At 39.8% G+C, this 19479-nt stretch overlaps 1 protein-coding gene across 4 annotated transcripts in view; it reads left to right on the top strand.

The window, feature by feature from the left end:
• The window catches only part of LOC116709589 (arf-GAP with SH3 domain, ANK repeat and PH domain-containing protein 2-like), a 40957-nt gene that overhangs the window by 7910 nt on the left and 13568 nt on the right, over positions 1 to 19479 (top strand). The window contains exons 2-11 of one of the 4 annotated variants that reach the window (XM_032548225.1): positions 4192 to 4264; positions 9018 to 9163; positions 9426 to 9500; positions 13621 to 13670; positions 13864 to 13887; positions 15268 to 15397; positions 16369 to 16454; positions 16517 to 16592; positions 17569 to 17655; positions 18132 to 18140. In XM_032548225.1, coding sequence (XP_032404116.1) covers positions 4192 to 4264; positions 9018 to 9163; positions 9426 to 9500; positions 13621 to 13670; positions 13864 to 13887; positions 15268 to 15397; positions 16369 to 16454; positions 16517 to 16592; positions 17569 to 17655; positions 18132 to 18140 — 756 coding nt within the window. The remainder of the gene's footprint in view (positions 1 to 4191; positions 4265 to 9017; positions 9164 to 9425; positions 9501 to 13620; positions 13671 to 13863; positions 13888 to 15267; positions 15398 to 16368; positions 16455 to 16516; positions 16593 to 17568; positions 17656 to 18131; positions 18141 to 19479) is intronic. The other 3 variants (XM_032548226.1, XM_032548227.1, XM_032548228.1) reach the window with 3 other exon arrangements.

The raw sequence follows: 19479 nt of genomic DNA on the forward strand, positions 1-19479 counted from the left end.
TATAAAATCTGTTCCCGTAACACTGAATCAGTCTCTCTAGTGCAGATTCTTCCAAATTTAGTCCTTCATGTGCCTTTAGATGTTTCCATAGCAGGAAAATGAGCTGCAGCCTTCATCAAAAGAAAACGTTTCCACTCCAGGCATGTCAGGTTTGATCTTCAGAGACCGTTTGAGAACCTTCGGTTCTGTGAAGTGACTTGATTCATGTCAGTTGAAGTTTTTGTGCTGCTCAGTGGAGATCAGAGAGGCTTTTATGAAATGCAGACTTTTTTTTAGTGCCTCTAAAGTTTGGCTTCAATCACATTGGCGTGTGCATCTTCATTGGGTGATTTCTACACAGTTGCCTTCAGAGACGCCATGTTGTACTATTAGCGTCATCTTGTTGTTTTTCTTCTCCAAAAGCTGCAGCCCTCGCCCTAAAACTAGATTCTTTTGAGCCTCTAGTTGGGTTTGTAAGTTTTATTAAAAGCGTCAAAGCGTAGGCAGACTTTAACAGGTTTTACATCAGGGCCCTGCGGTCTCCTTTACTTCTTGTTCTTCGGCAGAGCCGTGTTAAATGTCTGAAAGGACGTTTCTTCACAGAAACGTCTTTCCAGGAACTTTGGAGGACAGAATCCTGCTCATAGTTTTATCACCCTGTAAACTTTAAACAGGCCTCAGCAGTAAACATGGAGGTTGCTTCCTCTGACAGTTGATGTTGTCGCCTTATGTGACTCCTGGCAGCTGCTAGCCAACACTTTGGTCTGGCTGCTGTGTTCAGCAGTGGCAGGAACATATCTGTTTATAGCAGAGCTAATTGTTAGCTTAGTGCCTAGCATTTTTGCTAACTTTCAAAGTGTTTAGCACTATTGGCATCCTCTAAATAAATTTTTTCAGATAAATGCTAATGAAGTTAATTTTTAGCTTTGTGCTTTAGCTAACTTTGAAAAGATTTAACACATTTAGCTTTCCTTAAATTATTAAATTCTTTTGCGCCAATAACAGAACTAATTTTTAAATGATTGCTTTAGAGATTTTACTAACTTTGAAGATGCTTAGTGATATTGGCTTCACCAAAAATTTTTTGATAAATTTTTGCAAAAATAATGGAGCTAAATTTCAGCTTTGCCCTTTAGCTAACTTTGAAAAGGTTTAGCTCACTTAGTTTTCCCAAAATTAAATTTTTCAGATCAATTCTAATGCGCTAATTTATTTGGCTGTTTAATAAACTTTCAGTTGACTAAAGTTTTGCATGTGTTGAAGTTTTAGTTAAGAATTTATGTAGTTAAATGTTTATATTCATGCTCTTATTTTGAAGTGGATGAGGAACAGCAGTTCTGTTTCCTCTCCCCACATCCTCACTTATTTTCCCCCCAATTACTTTTTCCAAACGCAGAACATTCAGAAACAAAATAAAACATGTACAGAAAAGAACAAGATATAAACATAAATACAATGTCTAAGAGCGTTGCATAACATTTAAATTATGTCAAATTTATACTGGAGTTTGAATTGAATATTTTGAATTGAAGTTAGCGATTTTGGTATTAGCTTCCACTAAATACTGTGTTGGTGTGGCTCACAAATGTTTATTATTAGCACTTTATTAGCAGTTAGTACAAGTAACGTTTAGTTAAAACTGCCCAGCACAGATTTTTCTTCACATCTGTCAGATAGAAAACATGAACTGAAACCTGAACTGAATTGATTCAGAAGAAAAGGCCAAAGTTTCTAGACCTTCTTTAGTTTCGGACTCCAGGCCTTCTGTCTTCGGTCAGCCTGATGTTTTCCATGCAGGCTGCTGGAGAAAAACTGCAAACTCGGCCCCCTCTGGCCACCTTCCGTCTAAATATTGACTTTTCACACTCGGCACAGAGAAAAGTTGTGAATGAACCTCTTGAGAGCGCCGACCCAGATGCATTTGTCAGCTCCAGGCATCAAAGCCTAAAATAAATGCATTTTAATGGCTGCTGCATAAAAATAGCCGCTTTTAATTTAAACAAATATCAGGAAAAACAGCAAAGTTAAATGAGTTTCCATTACAACAGTTAGTCTGACTGATTGTTGGGGAAACATGAGGATAAATCATTTTCTGGTCATCGGTCACAAACAAACATCTAGAGGCGTTGCTTTTGTTCCAGTCTGTTATAAAGAAGTGTTTTCTTATCTGCTTAATGCTTAATGTGAAATATTTGACATATTTTCAGTGAGTCAGACTCTGCCTCAAGGTTCACCTCCCTATGACTGAGAATTGGACCCAGACTGAAAAGATTACAAGAATAAAGTCATAATATCACCTGAAGAAAGTGGTGAATTATTGTTGCATGATTCTGTTGTTGTCCTTATGACTTTACTCTGGTATTTCTACATCAAAAGGCATGAAGCTTTTCTGCTCAAAGCTTTTAAATATTTAATGCTCTGTGTTTATTATTCAGAATAAGTCTGAAAAATACATTTATTTATCACACAGCATCTGGTCCTCCTAGTACAACATATGGCCCAACATCCCACATGAGTCTGACTGTAAGTAAATCTGGCGAGTTCACGCCGACTGTCTGCTGCCGCCACAGCAATCTGTCGCCGGGGAGCTTACAAGGTGAGCCAAGGTCGCTGCAGATGAAGGGACGAGACAGAACCGGCCCGTCTGCAATGATACTGCAGACAGAACCGGGCCTGGTTCTGCTTGGGTATTGGAAACGGCCGTGTGTGTGTGCTGGCCGGCGATGAGCCTCCTCCGGCGCAGACCTGCTGTCGTCAGCAGATAGTTTCTGGTGAGAACAATGAGGCTGGATCTCCGTCCTGCCGGTCAGAGCCGCTGGAATGCGTTTCTTCCTCAGCGTCTGCAGAAAGAGGCTGTGAAGATAAACCGGGCCTGGTGGCTCAGTGTCAACATTACTCTGCAAATTAGTTTCTGCTTTGCTTAAGTTGTTTTAAAAGCACTATAAAATCAGCCTGTCGGGCTACCAGGCTTTACTTGTGTCCCCACCAGGCTCTGTATCGTTCTATTTATTTCAAGTTTTATTTTAAGATTTTATAGTTGGTGTTTAGATATTGTTAATGATCCACTGATCAATTCTCCTGAGTAATTGTAAATTTGAGTGATGTTTAGTATTTAGACCAGGGGGGGACAACTCCAGGCCTGGAGGGCCTGAAAGTTTCCTGCAACTTTTAGATGTGTCTCTGCTTCAACACACCTGAGTCAAATAATGAGGTGATTAGCAGGACTCTGGAGAACCTGACTGCACTTAGGAGGTGATTCAGCTGTTGGATTCAGGTGTGTTGGACCAGGGAGACGTCTAAGAGTTGCAGGACACCGGCCCTCGAGGACCAGGACCAGGACCAGGACTCCCCATCCCTGATTTAGACGATGGTTCATATCCTGTCTGGAAACGAGTTTTAAATAATTTTTCTCCAACTATTATTTTAGTTTATTGACATTTATAAGTTAAAAAGTGAAAATAAAAACTGAAATCCAGAGAAAAACTCCTGAATGTTCAAATTTATAATAAATATAAAGACTGTAGAGAATAAAGGGAAGAGAGATACTGATATTTCAGGATATTTGTGCCTGTTTTTATGATCTGTTCATCCATCCATCTGTTCATCCATCCATCCATCTGTTCATCCATCCATCCATCCATCTGTTCATCCATCCATCCATCTGTTCATCCATTCATCCATCTGTTCATCCATCCATCCATCTGTTCATCCATCCATCTGTCTGTCCATTCATCCATTCATCCATCTGTTCATCCATCCAACCATCCATCCATCTGTTCATCCATCCATCCATCCATCCATCCATCCATCTGTTCATCCATCCAACCATCCATCCATCTATCTATCCATCCATCCATCCATCCAACATCCCATAAAAACAGTGAAACATGGTGGTGGCAGCATCATGCTGTGGGGAAGTTGATAGGAACTAAAAACAAAACAATGGTTCTCCTTCCAGTTGGCCATGCAGCCAGCTCCTTAATGGTTTAAATTACAGGATAATTTGTTAGAATGGCCTAGTCAAAGCCTAGCACTCTAAAACAGAGGCTGACGCGCCCTCCTTCCAGTCTGACTGAGATGATGTGCAGATCAGATCCCAGTAAAATAAAATAATGTTTATTTTGGTTGTAATGTGACATCATAGCAGGAAAAACCCAGCAACCATTGACCTTTGACCCCACTGAGTTCCTGTCTGTGCCTGTGTGTGTTCAGGCTCTGGACGTGGACCGCAGCGTTCTCTACAAGATGAAGAAGTCGGTGAAGGCCATCTACACGTCCGGCCTGGGTGAGTCGTCACGGCGATTCTCACTTCCTCCAGACGCAGACCGGCCTGCTTCAGGGATTCAAACCCGAAACCTCAAAAACAGGGCGCTGCATTTTCAGAACTTTCCTACCGAGAGAGAGAGAGTGTGTGTGTGTGTGTGTGCGTGTGTGTATGTGTGTGTGTGTGTGTGTGTGTGTGTGTGTGTGTTTGAGTGTTCTGGTCTCTCCCTCTGCAGGGTTCTGTTAGAAAACCCAAACAATTTGCTGAGCGGGTTTGTTTTTTCTGAACAGAGCGCGCTCAGTTCAGGCCACAGGGCCGGCAGTTTGATTCAGACTCTGAATGAACAGCTGGGGGGGGAGGGGCGTCATGGCAACCATGTTTGATGGCGGCCATGTTCTCTCTTCACTGTACCTTTCAGGCTGAGTTTGAGTTAATGATCACCGGGGAGTCAGCGTTGTTATCAGTGTTGACGGTCGAAACTTTTCCCCGTCTGTGGAAAGTTTTCACTCCAACTGACGTCGTCTGGTAGAAACTGTCATGGCCGACAAAGCCGCCCCGGTTCTGGCCTGTTTCCAGTAGCAGCAGAATATTCCAGTTCATCCTGGATACGCAGCAGCAGAGAGATGTGTTGCCATGGCTGAAAAACGCATCACGATATAAACATTTTATAGAATTATTGATTCGTTTTTTGTATTAAATATCTGAAATACCGGCAGGCTGGTGGACCTTTCCTGTTTTATCCACAGTTTTTACTGTTCTTTATTTTTAAGCCATTATGAGGCACAACTGCAAAACCTGAAACTGCTGCAGTAACTGGTCAAGTTACTGACCAGTTTGTTGCTAGGTAACCAAAGAGTGAGTGAGTTGCTAGGCAACAACTTACATTACCATGTCATTATCAAAATATTAGTTGAAAATGGTCTTAAAACAACAATATTATCGTTTATCGCCCAGTATGATTTGTTATTGTGACGGGCCTGATCGATGTCGATCAGGTTGGGATTAAGTTCAGAGAAAGATCGAATTCCTGGGCGCTACTCTTTATGAAAACATAAACTGGAAACCACTGCAATTTAAAAACAAACGTATAAAAAAATGTTATTCCATAAAGTGAAAGACTCGCTGAGTGATGAAACACCGTTGATATCAGGTAACTTATTCTGTCAATTATTCCATTAATCAGATAAAAAATTGGTAAGCTGATAATCTTATTTTGTATAATTAAAAAGACAAATAATTCAATTCCATTTTGTTGCCTAAAGTATGTTAACAGCATTCCTTTAGTCAATGTTTGATCATTTGTAGCAAATTATGCAGCTAAAAATACTTCTAACATCAACATGTGAAAATCTAGAAGTAATTCAAAAAGTTGAAGGTTTATTAATGCAACTTGTCGACAATGATGTCAGATGTAAAGTTTATTGAATAAGGTAATTAGGAATCATGTTCAGATCTTTGTGGTGTAAAGATGGTTCATGTTTTCATGCGGTGCGGCTGAAACGAGATGAAACCGGCCGATAAAATCAAAGTTCCTCCAAACTGAATCTGTCGTTTGGTTCTTTCAGTTTGACTTGCTGATGTGGATCATGACTGAGATTAATGCTGGAATGCAGCTGCTTGTGTCAGAGTGAAATAATTTCAGGAACGGAGAAGCTTTTCTGTTTAAGTGGTCATAAATCTCAACAGAAGTCAATTTGGTTACACGTTGGGCTGCAATGATTTCATAAAATAATGTTTTTGTACATTTTGCTGATTAAATTAAACTAAATTGAGGTTCCTAGCTCTTCTCAGATTTATGGGCAGCAACAGTTGCGTCTTTAAAGTCGTTGCTGATGTATTTCTGTGTTAAACTGCTTTTAAAAAGATTCATGAAGATTTAATTATTGGATGTTTTTCCACCTCAGGCTGGGTGATATGGACTTACAGTTTATTATGATATTTTGTGGTACCGTTGTAATATGCAAAAAGTGAAAATAAGAATTATTTATTACATGTTTTTTAGGTAACAAGGTGACTGTAACTCTGTGTCACAGCAATTATAGTCCCACAAACACAAATGCTGCTCCTGAAAAACATTCCCATTTGTAACGCGCTTTTTTTAGGACACCAGTCAGGGAAAGAAGTTTGATTTGTTTCACTAACCTGCACCTGGTAACTATATTTTCAAATGTATTATTTACTGACGCTTTCATTGGACAAACAGTAGAGAAATAGTAAAAGTGTCAATAATGACAATAAGGACAGCTTTGGAGGGTTTTAAATATTGTTGATTGGAATTTATCGCGACAGTGATGAATCAAAATTCTTATTATATTAACAAATTTATCACATTAAGTGATACATAATACGATACGATATTTCCACCAATGGACTCTTTGGGCTTCCGTAGTTCAGCGATTTCAGTCCATCTTGTTTTGCCACTTGTATTTAATTGAACTTCAAAGTCAGATGATTGAAATAAAAGTAAGTTTCTTAAAAAAACATTTGTAATTTTCTTTTTAGAAAACATCAAATTCACTCGGCTATATTTCCAAAACTTTAAGATGAATAAAACACTGAAAGTGAACTTAATCTTTGGATGCAACTTTGCAGGATTTGACAGATAGAAACTTTGTTCATGTTATTTCTAAACTCAATCTCTGGAAACAAAAAGAAAAACTGTTGTGTTGCACAGAGATAAAGACACTGCTGGGAGTCTGACTGTAAATCTGAATATTTCACCTTTTGCTTGAGGAAGAATAATATTGAGAATATTTCAGGTTGTAAAAATAACAATTCAAGAGTCTGCAGGAGCTGAGTCAGCGATGACAGCTTCTTCACAAGAGGAAGAGCAGCAGAACAAAAAGATAAAGAGGCGTAAATACTCCTGAAAGATTGTTGAGACTTTACTGCAACAAAATGTCAGAACTGTGTTTGAATTCACTTCCGGATAACAAACAATGCAAACTTTACCAAGTTTCCCTTTAAAAGCTTCTGGTGCAAATTAATTTTGCACTTTGCAGCTTTTCTAAGCTGCACACAAATAGCTGCAGACTTTTAAGACTTTTCTTGTTTTGGCTTGTCTCTGCAGAGATACGGCGTTAATCTGAGCTCACACATTGTTCTATAAGCGTCAGCCAGGAAGCAGAAGCCGGCCTGTTGTCCCACGATTAAAGCAGTTAAGAAGCTGCAAAACAAACTCTTGGGACGTTGGATAATCCTTTGCAGATGCCTCAAAAGCTCTGCTTTGTTTTTCTTTCTCCTTTGCTGCTATGCAAACTGATAAAATGTAAGCTGTGTTTGCAGCCAAGTGTTATTGTATGCAGTAGAAACAGGATTGTTGTTCAGCAGAAGTTAGAGACAGAACATGGGAGCTGAGGGTGAAATTTCTGCAACAAACTTTACCGTCTATGATGACTTAAAAACCTCTTGATACCAAAAACCCTTTAATCCAAAGCATGAATCTCACATTCAGGCTTATATTTTTAGGATATTTATCTATTTATCAAAACAAATGAAGAGAAAGTACAACAGATTTTTAGTAACAAACTTTCCTCCAAGCTGCCAGAATGAAACAGGAGTCTGTTTGAATAAAACTATGGTTTATGACTCTGAAATTGATCAAGGCGGTTTAGTGTTCCTCTTCCAGAGTGCTCCAGAGGAAATGTTCAGATGTGTCGTTATTGGCTGGAGAGCAAAGTTTGGACCCTTCCTGTTCGTCCACAAACCGCAAACGACCCCGGGGGCCAGCAGTTTGAACACGTCTGATTTAATGAGAAGTTTAAATTTAACTGAAGCTTCAGAAGAGTGAAAGGAAAGGATTCCAGGTTTCAGAAACCAGCCGTTTCTTTCTGCTGAACTCTGCCAGAACTTCAGGGGCTAAACGGTGAGGGCTGTGGTGGGCCGCTAGCTGAAACGTTACTTAGCTAATCCAATGCACTAGTGATGAAGATTAGCTCCTCCAAATTCAATTCAGAAATGCTACACCAACACGTTATTTAGCAAAAGCTAAACCAACATGGTATCTAGTGAAGGCTAACTCTAACACGCTATATCAACACAGTATTTAGCAGAAGCTAAAGCTAAAGTACCACAACAACATGGTATTTATCTGGAGCTAATGCTAGATACTCCACTAGCATGGTAATTAATGGAGGCTAACGCTAAAACGCTACACCAACATGGTCTTAATTTGGAGCATTAGCTCCATGTTGTTATTTAGCGGAAAGTAACATTGAAGCGCTGCACCAACACAGTGTTTGGTGGAAACATATTAAACACTGACTTCAATAATTAGTAATAATTTAATTTTGACATAAATAAATTCTTTTTAATGAATAAAATATTCTATTCTGCTCTCAGGTATTGTATTTTTATTAATATCTTGTTCTCTACTGTACATGTTTTACTTTGTTCCTATATGCTGCTTGTTTGAAATACTTATTGGAATAAAAACAGAGAGAACTTGATTAAAGGAAATTGAACTACTGCGTCTTTAACGATTTCAAAATAAGAGCATGAATATAAACGTCAAATTTTTTGAAAAATTCCTAAAAGTCTAAAACCAAAATTTCACCGATGTCAAACATTATTCAACTAAAGGTTTACAAAACAGAAGAGCAAATTATTGCTTTAATTTAAGGGAAGCTAAGTCCGCTAAATGTTTTCAAAGTTTGCAAAAATGTAGCTCCACTGCTAGCGGATTAGCGGTAGTTTGTCCACTGTACCTGGGGTGGATTATTGTGCAGTTTGATGACTGACCTTTGACCTGTTCCTGCGTGCGTTTGTCTTCCAGCCCATGTGGAGAACGAGGAGCAGTACACTCAGGCGCTGGAGAAGTTCGGGGAAAACTGTGTGTGCCACGACGATCCCGACCTGGGCTCGGCCTTCCTCAAGTTCTCCGTCTTCACCAAGGAGCTGACGGCACTCTTCAAAAACCTGGTGAGTGTGTGTGTGCGTGCTGGGTGTGTGTGTGTGTGTGGGTGTGTGTGTGTGTGTGTGAAACCCTGTGTGTGCTGACTAAAACATCTCAGGTCCAGCTGGATCCCAACACGTAAACCGTTCTCTCACAGAAATCCAGCAAAGGTTTTGATCAGATTCTCATCTCTTCCTGAATTAAAACGAAAGTTTTATTGTTTTCACTGGTTTGATTCCAGCAGTTGCTGAGTTTTGATCTGTAAAATTTCCTCCCGTCTTCCTCCAGTTCCAGAACATGAACAACATCATCACCTTCCCCCTGGACAGCCTGCTGAAAGGAGACCTGAAGGGCGTCAAAGGGGTAAAGCTGCTGGTTACTGAAGGTCTTTATGAAACGCAGGACTTTATTCTAGAACCGCCCGGGTTCTGAAGGAACCAGAACGGGTTTGGAAATGAACCAAGAAGTGATGTCACACTTCAGCTCTTCCTGTTGCTCCTTCAGGCTTTTGTTGTTGTTTTTCTGTTGTTTCTTTTTCAAATAAATTATGAAAGGAGGTTTTATCCACCGCGTTCATGAAGTCTGAAAGTCTGAACATTAAACGTTTGGAGGTCAAGACGAGACAGGAAACTGGAAAACAATACGTAGGTTTCCTTTAGTTCAAAACAGCCATCCAACCGTCAGTCCGTATTTACAGTTTGGTTTCCATGGAAATATTTGTTGTTTTTTGCTCAGGAATCCTAATCTCTCCCATCAGGAGCAAAAAGCCCCGAATATGGATAACGATGAATATAGACAAGATGCATTAGAAACTTTTCAGAAATGTGGAATTATATTAAGTCATACATGAAAGTATTTATTTACAAAGAAAATAAACGTACTTGGTAACTTGTGAATAACTCAACAGCTAAAACAATAGAAATAAAAGGAACCAAACGGTTTGAGAACTGGCGGCGCAGCAGAAGGATGTGAGGCTTATAACTGGATAAAATAACGTTAAAATAATCCAGACCTGTACAGAATCTGCTGCGTGTCGGACCCGTCTGACAGTTTGGGATCTTTGGTGCCTGAGACGGAGATTAAGGTCCAGTAAGGAGCGATAATCTGAGCCAGACAGCCGAGTGTCCGGCAACCAGGCTAACCCTCGTCTGCAGCTCTGTAATCCAATCGCAGCTCGTTACCGTCCCTGACGGTCTGTGACCTTTCACCCCAGAGACACATGATTGGCTTTGGTTTCCACGAAGTTTGATGTGATTAAAGAAAGCGGTCTAACGAGCCGGTTGCCATGGATACACGTGTTGCCCTCATGACCTCGGCTGCTTTTCTTTTGTCCCGTGACTTTTTCCCGTCTGTCATTTCCTGTCTTTGTCTTCTCGTCTGTGTTTTAACTCCGCAGCTCTTTCCTTTCCCTGGAGTACGACTCAGTTTCTCTAATTCTTCCCACTTATCTCTCATTACGCCTCAGATGATTCTCATTACCCGACCGGCAGCCAATGAGCTGCTGGCTGCTTTTTCTTTGGACACGCATCTCGAGAAATGAGCCAGGAGAAAAGAAGAAACCTCTGCCAGCCAGTAGTCACCTGAAACTGCTTCAGTTCTCCCGCCTCCTTTGGTCTGAGAAAGTGTCCAGAGCTGCAGGACAGCATCATCAAGTGACGGTTAAAGTGGATGTTGTAAAACATTGAGCAAGTCCGCAGAGACAAATTAAGTCAAGAACGAGATAAGGCAGCGCATTATGCAGCCATTACTCTTTCTGCTTCAGATGAAATTGATCTGTAATAAATATTAAAACCTTGCTGCCGAAGTTTGGACTCTGGATATAAAGAAATGTCCTTTTTATGGTGAAACCTTCAGATTTGCATTAGTTAATGTGGGTCAGATAAGAAAAAAATTAATTTAAGTCATTCTACATTCACTGGACCTTGGAAATGGGAAGTTGCAGCCATTTACCATCAGCTATTAGGGACTAGTGGCTCCGAGATGCACAGAAGAACCTGCTAATGACAGATTACTCATGAAGTCACTAAAAAACAAAACCCTTCTTCATCTTCTGCTTTCTGCTGGAAATCTGAAGGTTTTGGTGAAAAAAATGCTGAAAAGTAACCAGAGCACGATGGTGGAAAGCTACAAGCTTCAACTGTGTAGCACAGCGGTGGCAGAGTCATGGTGTGGAGGAATTCAGCTGAAGGAGGGACAGGTGCACTGAAATCAAAACCAAGACTCATGCTAATATTAGGTGATGTTAGCTAGCGCCATGAAACCACCAATTTACACGAAACGGGCTGCTAGCTTAATATTTGTAGCTAATATTGACTAAATCTTTGTGTAAGGGCTGGCTAAAGAATTTTGCTAAAGAGGCAGATTGCTAACATTAGCTAGCTAGCTTTGCTAACATTAGCTAGCTAGCTTTGCTAACCTTTCTTTGTGCTTCTTTTCTAAGTGATGATCAAAGTTTGACGCAGTCCACCGTTTTTCTCATGCATGTCGTTTTTATAAATATACTCTTTCTGAATTTTTTTGGTTAAATTGTTTTAAATTTAGCAGACATGTTCTCCCACTCCTGGACAATCACTGCTCACTTTCTTGGAGCGCGAGCGACGAAGACACAGGGATGGGTAGTTAGCATGTAGTTAGCAGTGAGTTGCATTATTTCTCTGTTTGGAATCAGTGAGTTTTACTCCCATTGAAAGCATGAATGTTAAATAAATTTGACTTTATCCTGGCTACTTACAGAAGGTAATGCGAGGACAGGAAACGGAACTGCTGTGTTAACGGTCTTCCCCATTTCAAAATAAGAGCATGAATATAAACATCCAACTACTTGAAGAATTGAAAGGTTACAAAATAGTCAAGTAAATTAGCACCTTAGAATTTATCAAGACAAACTAATTAGGGGAAGCTAAATCCGCTAAACATTTTCAATATTAGCAAAACGCTAAACGGAAAGTTAGTTTAGCTATTTGCAGATTAGCTTAAGTGAGCCCACCACTATCCACAACCTGTAAAAATGAACATGGAGATGCTTCTCCAGACCCCAAATCACCCGTTTCTCAAACCCTTACATTCAAATCCTGTAGAAAACCTGCAGACTGTGAGGACTGATGTTGATTTAATAGGTCTGAGGCGCGAAGTCGACCCGTCCCACAGCGCTAACACACACACAGCTGTGTAGAAACATCTGGGAGGTTTAGTGTGGATCGTTGTTCCTTCTCCATCCTGCAGTGACTTTCAGGAGGAAAGTCCAGGAAGTCCTCTGCCCTCTTGGGAAATTCTTTGCCCGGCACTCTCTGCCCTTCCCAGAAATATCTGTGTGGTATTTTTAGCCATTGTTGCCATTTTTCCCCTCTCCTTGGCTCTGACACTTCCTTCCGCTAAACCTTTCTCCTCTCTCTCAATCCCTCGCCGCCTGCCTTTCTTTCACCGTTTCCTTCTCAGCCCCGCTCTTTCACTGGGGGATCAGCTTTTGTCGTGTCTCTTTGTGCTCCTCTTGGTGAGTGGATGGGTGGGAGTGACACAGGAAAAGCCTGGATGCTAACAGGTTGAGGTCACCGGTCGATCCAAAGTTACAAACTCTCTCCTTAGAAAGCAGATCAAACATGATAGATGAAAGTGGAGGCAGATATTTTGCTGAATGAGGATTACTCTCCGTTAAACCTTCATCAGCACCGAGCATGACTCAGCAAATACAGTTACAGTTTTTTGTTTTCAGGATATTTTATTGGGATTTTATGGTGAAGTGGTTAAGCCATCGTTACTGCAGAGTACCTCCAGCTGGATGCAGAGCATCAGTTTTGAAATTTTGCTTCAGATTCTCTGTTGGATTTAGGTCTGGACTTTGACTAAGCCATTCTGACACATGACTGGGTGTTAAGTAATTAACTACATCATTTTAACTCGTTAAAAATGCAACCCAGTTAAAGGAATGTAAGCAGATATGTATCTAAGAGGGCGTTTGTTGGTCTTGTTTATTGTATTGGTTATATGGCAGGTATATCTGTAAAAATACAATAAAAATATTGTTGGAAAAAAAAATGCAACCCAGTTGTTTGATCCTAATTAAAGTGTCCAAATTGTTTTAGCTATTCAAGCCTAAAATAGCATCTCAATGCTAAATACGTAGCCAACGCTAATGTTAGCATCCACAGTTCACCATCAATGATCAGGACTTCCTGAAACTGGAAAGATAAACTTTTCTCCAATCTGATGATTAAATAACTTAAATAAGATTAAAACTGAGCTCATATGTTTCTTACTTCAATAATTTAGCAGCCAAAATTTGTTTGCAGTTGAAAATGTTGATTATTTTGTGGATTAAAATGCGATGCAGTTAATCTGACTAAAATGTCTAATTGAATCCCAGCAGTAATTTGCATATAAAACAATTAAACACCATCTACTCTTTATCTCCTACTTCAGCATTTTGTGCTATTTGGTGTTATTTACATTCGTTGAATTGTCTTTTATTTCCTGTTTCATTTTTCAGGATCTGAAAAAGCCTTTTGACAAAGCCTGGAAGGACTACGAAACCAAAGTGTAAGAAAATCCATTTTTATGCGTCTAAGGAACGGACGTCTTAATTTTCTTTTTAATAAACTAACTATAGCTGTAATAATTTAAGTACCTGTGTTTTGCCGTTCTTCATGTCTGTCTGCTGTCTCAACACGTCCTTGTTGTCGCCTGGAGAAACCAGGAGTATTTATGGCACCTTTATGTCTTTTACAAGCAGCAAAGGACATTCTTTACTGAGAGGGTAACCCGTCTTCCTGTGATGCAGCTCGGCTTTGTGCTGACACAGAGGACATGGTGGTGTGAATGTTCCCGGCTGTCTCAGCTTATTATTTCACTCTACTCATGAGAAAACCGTCAGTAGAGGCCCGTTTCCTGCCTGTTTTCCTCCTTCGTCCGGGATCCTCGCCTCATCTTTGTGTCTGCTTTAATAAGAACAGTTTTCTCATTCTGAGCCTTTTGCATCAGTTTGTTGTTTCAGTTGTTCCCGGTCACCAGCAGACATTAAACACACCAACCAGAAACTTGCTTTAAAATCCTGCTTCAGGACTTTTAAGGCTGTGAGGAAGTATTCACCCTCCTTATAGATTTCAGATTATCCAAGAAATGTTTCTGAAATTTGAAAAAAAAACTATGATTTCCTTCATAAAAGGAAATTCAAATGTGAATTGCTTTCAGAACTGTTTTTAAAATTTCTTGGATTTTCTCCAGTTGATGATCAGGAAACTGAGTTTGTTGTTTTAAATAAACAGCAAGTTAAAAATGTTGAGCCGCTGCATGGGATCGTCTCTGTTTCTGTTTGTTAAAAATCAGCCCTAAATGCTGTCTGATGAGCAACTCGGTGCTTAATTTAACTAATAAGTCAAATAATTTCTCTGAATTTGACGAGGAAACGCTCTGAATTAGACCTTTCAAAATGAGGTTTGTCCATTTATTTTGTATTATTTGGAGTTAATTGGTTGGTTAACGACCCAGGGTTGTTCCTGAAACTGAAACCGGTTTTATTGATGCTTCTTCTAATACAGAGGTGTCCAAAGTGCGGCGCGGGGGCCATTTGTGGCCCTTGAAAGGATTTTTGTGACCCCCAACTGCAGTTCATAGTTTATAAATTTTTAATCAGAGTAAAATTTTCATTGCCATAATTTTCTTACAATGAAAAATGTTAATTACCACATAAATAACTTTTATAATTAGTGAAACCATATTTATCCAGATATTTTCAGTGAAAATCTGACTTTGCTGCACCAAATTAGCTTTAATTTAATTCATCAAGCACGACGAAATATATCAGGTTTCTGAAAGAGTTTGATCCAAATTTTATAACAGAATAAATTAGTAAAACTGAGCCTAAGATAATTTGAAAACTAGATGCCTTTTATTCTAATACAGTAAATGTGGCTGTAGATCAAACTTCTTAATTTGCTTTTTTTTAAATAGTTTTTTAGTTTTTCTTTTCTTGGCCTGCGAGTGTTTTTGACTCTGTAAACTGAGGGAGAGATTAAGATTCGCCTCCAGCTGACGGCTTGCAGGGCTGATTTTTTTTTTTATTTAAATTTTTGCTGCCGTATTTTTCCGTCTCTGTGTTTGTGGTGCTTTGACCTGCGGCGGCGTTTCTTCCTGCCAGGACCAAAATCGAGAAGGAGAAGAAGGAGCACGCTCGGCAGCACGGGATGATCCGGACGGAGATCAGCGGCGCGGAAATAGCCGAGGAGATGGAGAAGGAGAGGCGCTTCTTCCAGCTGCAAATGTGCGAGGTCAGAATCCGCTTCAGTCTCCAAGATCACATAATGAACAATTTGGAACAATAGAATAGTTTTGAATTTTTATTTTTTTACAGAGTTGTTGAAACTGCCATTTTGTGGCAACAGTTTGGTAAGAGACAGACAATCTGTGAAAAAAATCTAGAAACAACCAATCAGAGTCAGGAGGCAGGTCTTATCGCTGTCAATCACCATCTTGTGTGGCGCTGCCAGTTTTTTAAAGCACGTTCTGAATGCTAAGGCTAGTTAGCAAAGCCACCGATGACGACAGATAAGCGGTTTTCCTTTAACTGTAAGTTGCTTTTCCGCCATTAGCACATTTAGCAACAAGTACATGAGGATGATTGACAGCACTGAAACCTGCTTCCTGGGTCTTACTGGCTGTTTTTGGTGCATGTCTTTGGACAGCAGCAGCAGCTCAGAGGAGGTGAAGGTGGCCAGTTTTTTCACAGATTATCTGTCTCACAATGTCTTGACATGGGGAGATTTTAACAAATATGTAAAAAACATATTTTTTATAAAAGTAACATTCTTTAACATTAATGTCGTTTTCACAGACTTGAACTAAAAATGCTTTCAGTTTAGCCTTCCTTTGGTTCCTCTCTTTTCCCGTCTTCTCTGGTTTTACTTCACTGCCGAAAGCAGCGCAGCTTCACAGCCACACAGGCAGCCATTTTTGGATTTTCAAAATAAAGTAAATTGTAAATATACTTGAATCAAATTCAAAATCTGATTATGGTTGACATAAGTGCACAAATGTAGGCTATGTAAATGTATGTGTATATATCAAAAGGTTTCCATTGTTTTAACATTTATTTTTAAGAACCACACAGGTCCATGTAGAGGAAACTGTAGCGCTGCTTCACTTTGAGGGTTTTTCTTTGAAGCGTCTCTGGAAGATGAAAGTGATGAGTCTGAACCCCGCCTGATCGCTCCACCCTGATCTGCATTCGATCTGTTTACAGTACCTCCTCAAAGTCAACGAGATCAAGATCAAGAAGGGGGTGGACCTGCTGCAGAACCTCATCAAGTACTTCCACGCACAGTGCAAGTAAGGTTCTGCAAGCGGGCCGGCCTGTGCAGCTCCTTCCCGTCGTTAACCCTGCTGTGCAGTTTCTTTCAGGACGGCCTGAAGGCCGTGGAGAACCTGAAGCCGTCGATAGAGAAACTGGCTACAGATCTGCACACGGTAAGAACGCTTTTCTGTGCACCACTTCTTTTGATTACCTGTTCATTATGTTGGACAATCAAAATAAAGGGTGATTGACAGCGCTAAGACCCGCCTTCTGGCTCTGATTGGCTGTTTCTAGTTAGCAGTGGGAGACGGCAGAGCAGCTTGATATTTTTCTATCTTATATCAAACTGTCAGGATATGACGACAGTTTAAACAAATATGTGAAAATTTTTTAAAATAACATTTACATACTTCAGCTTTAAACGGTCGACAGGTGAAACCCCAAATTACACAAATTTAAAATAAAAATAAAAATACTGTTACCACAGAAAATAGGAGCAGAGGGGGAAACGCTGCAATTAGTAAAAACAACAGCAAGTATGAAACTCTGCAAACTCGCTGCACAAAGCGGACATCCTCCAGACCACCAGGGGGAGTCGACCAAGAAAACTAAACCAAAATGGAGTAAAAGAAAAGGTTTGTTATACTTCCTCCCCCTAGTGGTCTGGAGGACTTCCGTTTGGTGGAGCGAGTTTGCAGCTTTTCATATTAGTGGTTGTTTTTGCTATTTGCTAGCCTCTTTCTTACAGAATTTTCTGTTGCATTTGTGTTTTGGAGTTTGCATCGTTTGCAGCTGTTTACTGTGAGTTTCCTCCTGTTTCCCGTATTTAATCCCATCCAAAATCTAGAGGAAAACAGACGAGAATCAGACAAACTGGACACAAACATTTCTATCTTTAACAAACTTTAATGGCTCCACTTTTGCTTCGATAACTTTACTCAGGAATGCAGTAGAAGTATAGAGGTGCAGTATACTACCACCTGCTGGTGGGAGTTAGCATCACTTGAACACAGTGTTTTTGTCTATTTTTGAGGAAAAGTTGCAATAAACTCACATAAACACGACAACATAGAGTTACTGATTGGATTGTTTATGACTCCTGCTTTTTCTGTTCTGTGTTTGACGTCAGTTTTTCTTTCTGTGGGTCAGATCAAGCAGGCGCAGGATGAGGAGAGGAAGCAGCTGACTCAGCTGAGAGACGTCCTGAAAACGGCTCTGCAGGTGGAGCAGAAGGAGGTGAGACGCATAACAAGTAGTCAGGTTACAACCACAAACCTTAACGCGTTTTACTCTGATTTCATGTCCAGCTGAACGTAGTGCAGTCCATCCAGTCTGAGTGAGTTTGAGCTGATTTACAACGAAAAACCAGGAAAACTTTCAGCCTGTATTTCTTCACACCTGGTGGTAAAAAAAGGGCCTGCAGTTGTAATCTTGGTTTATTTATGCTCTACTGTATGTTGGTTTTTTACATTTACTCCCAAGAAACACATTGATGTTTGTGGTAATCATTAAAAAGTGGAAATCTTTAACATCTTTGGTAAATGTTTTGTTTCAGATTCTGTCTGTGGCGACATTCATTGTTGTTTAATAACCTTTCCATGCATATATGCAGAAATCTGACATATTTTTGAAGTGAAACAATGTAAAGTTTGTCCTTTTGTCTAAAAATGTCTCCTCTCTCCCGCTGCTGCCGTCACGGTTCATAAAACAAGGCGAGGAGAGTAAGTGGATTTGTTCCCATCTCTGTTTGTTACTTTAAGGCTCCAGTGGTGGAAAAAAAAACTGCCTTTACATTTTATTCTGTTGGTTTTGTGCTTTTTTTTTTACACTTTAAAAACTTTATTTAGTTTCTGTCGGTTAATTTCTTTCATGACAAAGTTAGACTGTTGTTTTTCTTACAGGAATTTCATGTGTCTGCAGATGGAGTCAGACTTCAGTTCTTTCTCCGTCATAAAGGAAATGACCTCATTCTTACAGAAATATTCTCTTTCCATCCCATTTTAGTGGTTGTTGTTTTTGTTGTGCTATAATTAAATAGGAATAATCTCATTCGTGTCCATCCGTTGATGCAGATTATCTCCTCTTTTTTATTTCTTTTGTCTGGAAACTTGAACTTTAAACATGAATAGATTTTAGATTAGATCAGATTTAGACCGATGCCTTTTTGAATCGTCTTGAAAACAACTGGCCTCCAGCTGCTGAATCTGCCATATTTGCGCCATCTGTTGCAGCCGCTGGCATGGAGAATACTCCCCTCTCACAGGAACAAATGGCCTTAATTAGATACTGATTAATTTGTCTAAAAGCTGGAGGAGGAAAGGAAATCCAGAAAAGGCCTTTGTGTCTGTTAACCTCACACCCAGATGCGTCCGTGGAGCACAGAGAGAAGGTTGTGGGTTTGAATCCCCACCAAGAACCTTCCGGCCTCGATTCTTAATTCAAATTTTAAAAATGACCCAAAAAGGAAATTAAATGTTGCTGTAACTCATGTCATCCAAAATATCTGATAAATTAGTTGTTTTTTTTTTTAAGTGAAAGTATTTGTTACTTCTAGCACACTGTTCAGTCAGTTTACTGTTGTATCACAAATTCAGCTGTTTAAGTTGAGGACAAAAATGTTTTTCCAAAAAATGGTTAGAAAAAAATAAAAGTTTGGGGTTTAAGTGAAGGTGATGCTGTGGGCAGGAAAGATTTCCAGTAGCAGTCAGTGTTGCAGTAAATTTGAAAAGGCCTCTGATTCAAGATGTTGCTGTAACTTTCTGACATTCAAACAGGAAAAGAGACGACATTTAACAATAATCAGTTATTTACCAGCACTGCTAATCCACCGCCTTTGCTTTTGCTACTCCTCTTTAAGTCTCCGATGGGGGGAAGAAACAGTTTGAACTTTCTGGAAGCGTCTTTTTCAACTCCTCTGGGATTTATGGTCGGTAGTTCAGGTGTTATCAGCTGCTCCCGGGTGTAAATACAACATCTCGTCGCCATGGTTGCACATATTAATTAACAACTGTATGAAAGTAAAAAAAAGAAGCAAAAATTATTCCTTAATCCGACAGAAAA

The sequence above is a fragment of the Xiphophorus hellerii genome, chromosome 19, assembly GCF_003331165.1.
Source record: "Xiphophorus hellerii strain 12219 chromosome 19, Xiphophorus_hellerii-4.1, whole genome shotgun sequence".
NCBI lineage: Eukaryota > Metazoa > Chordata > Actinopteri > Cyprinodontiformes > Poeciliidae > Xiphophorus > Xiphophorus hellerii.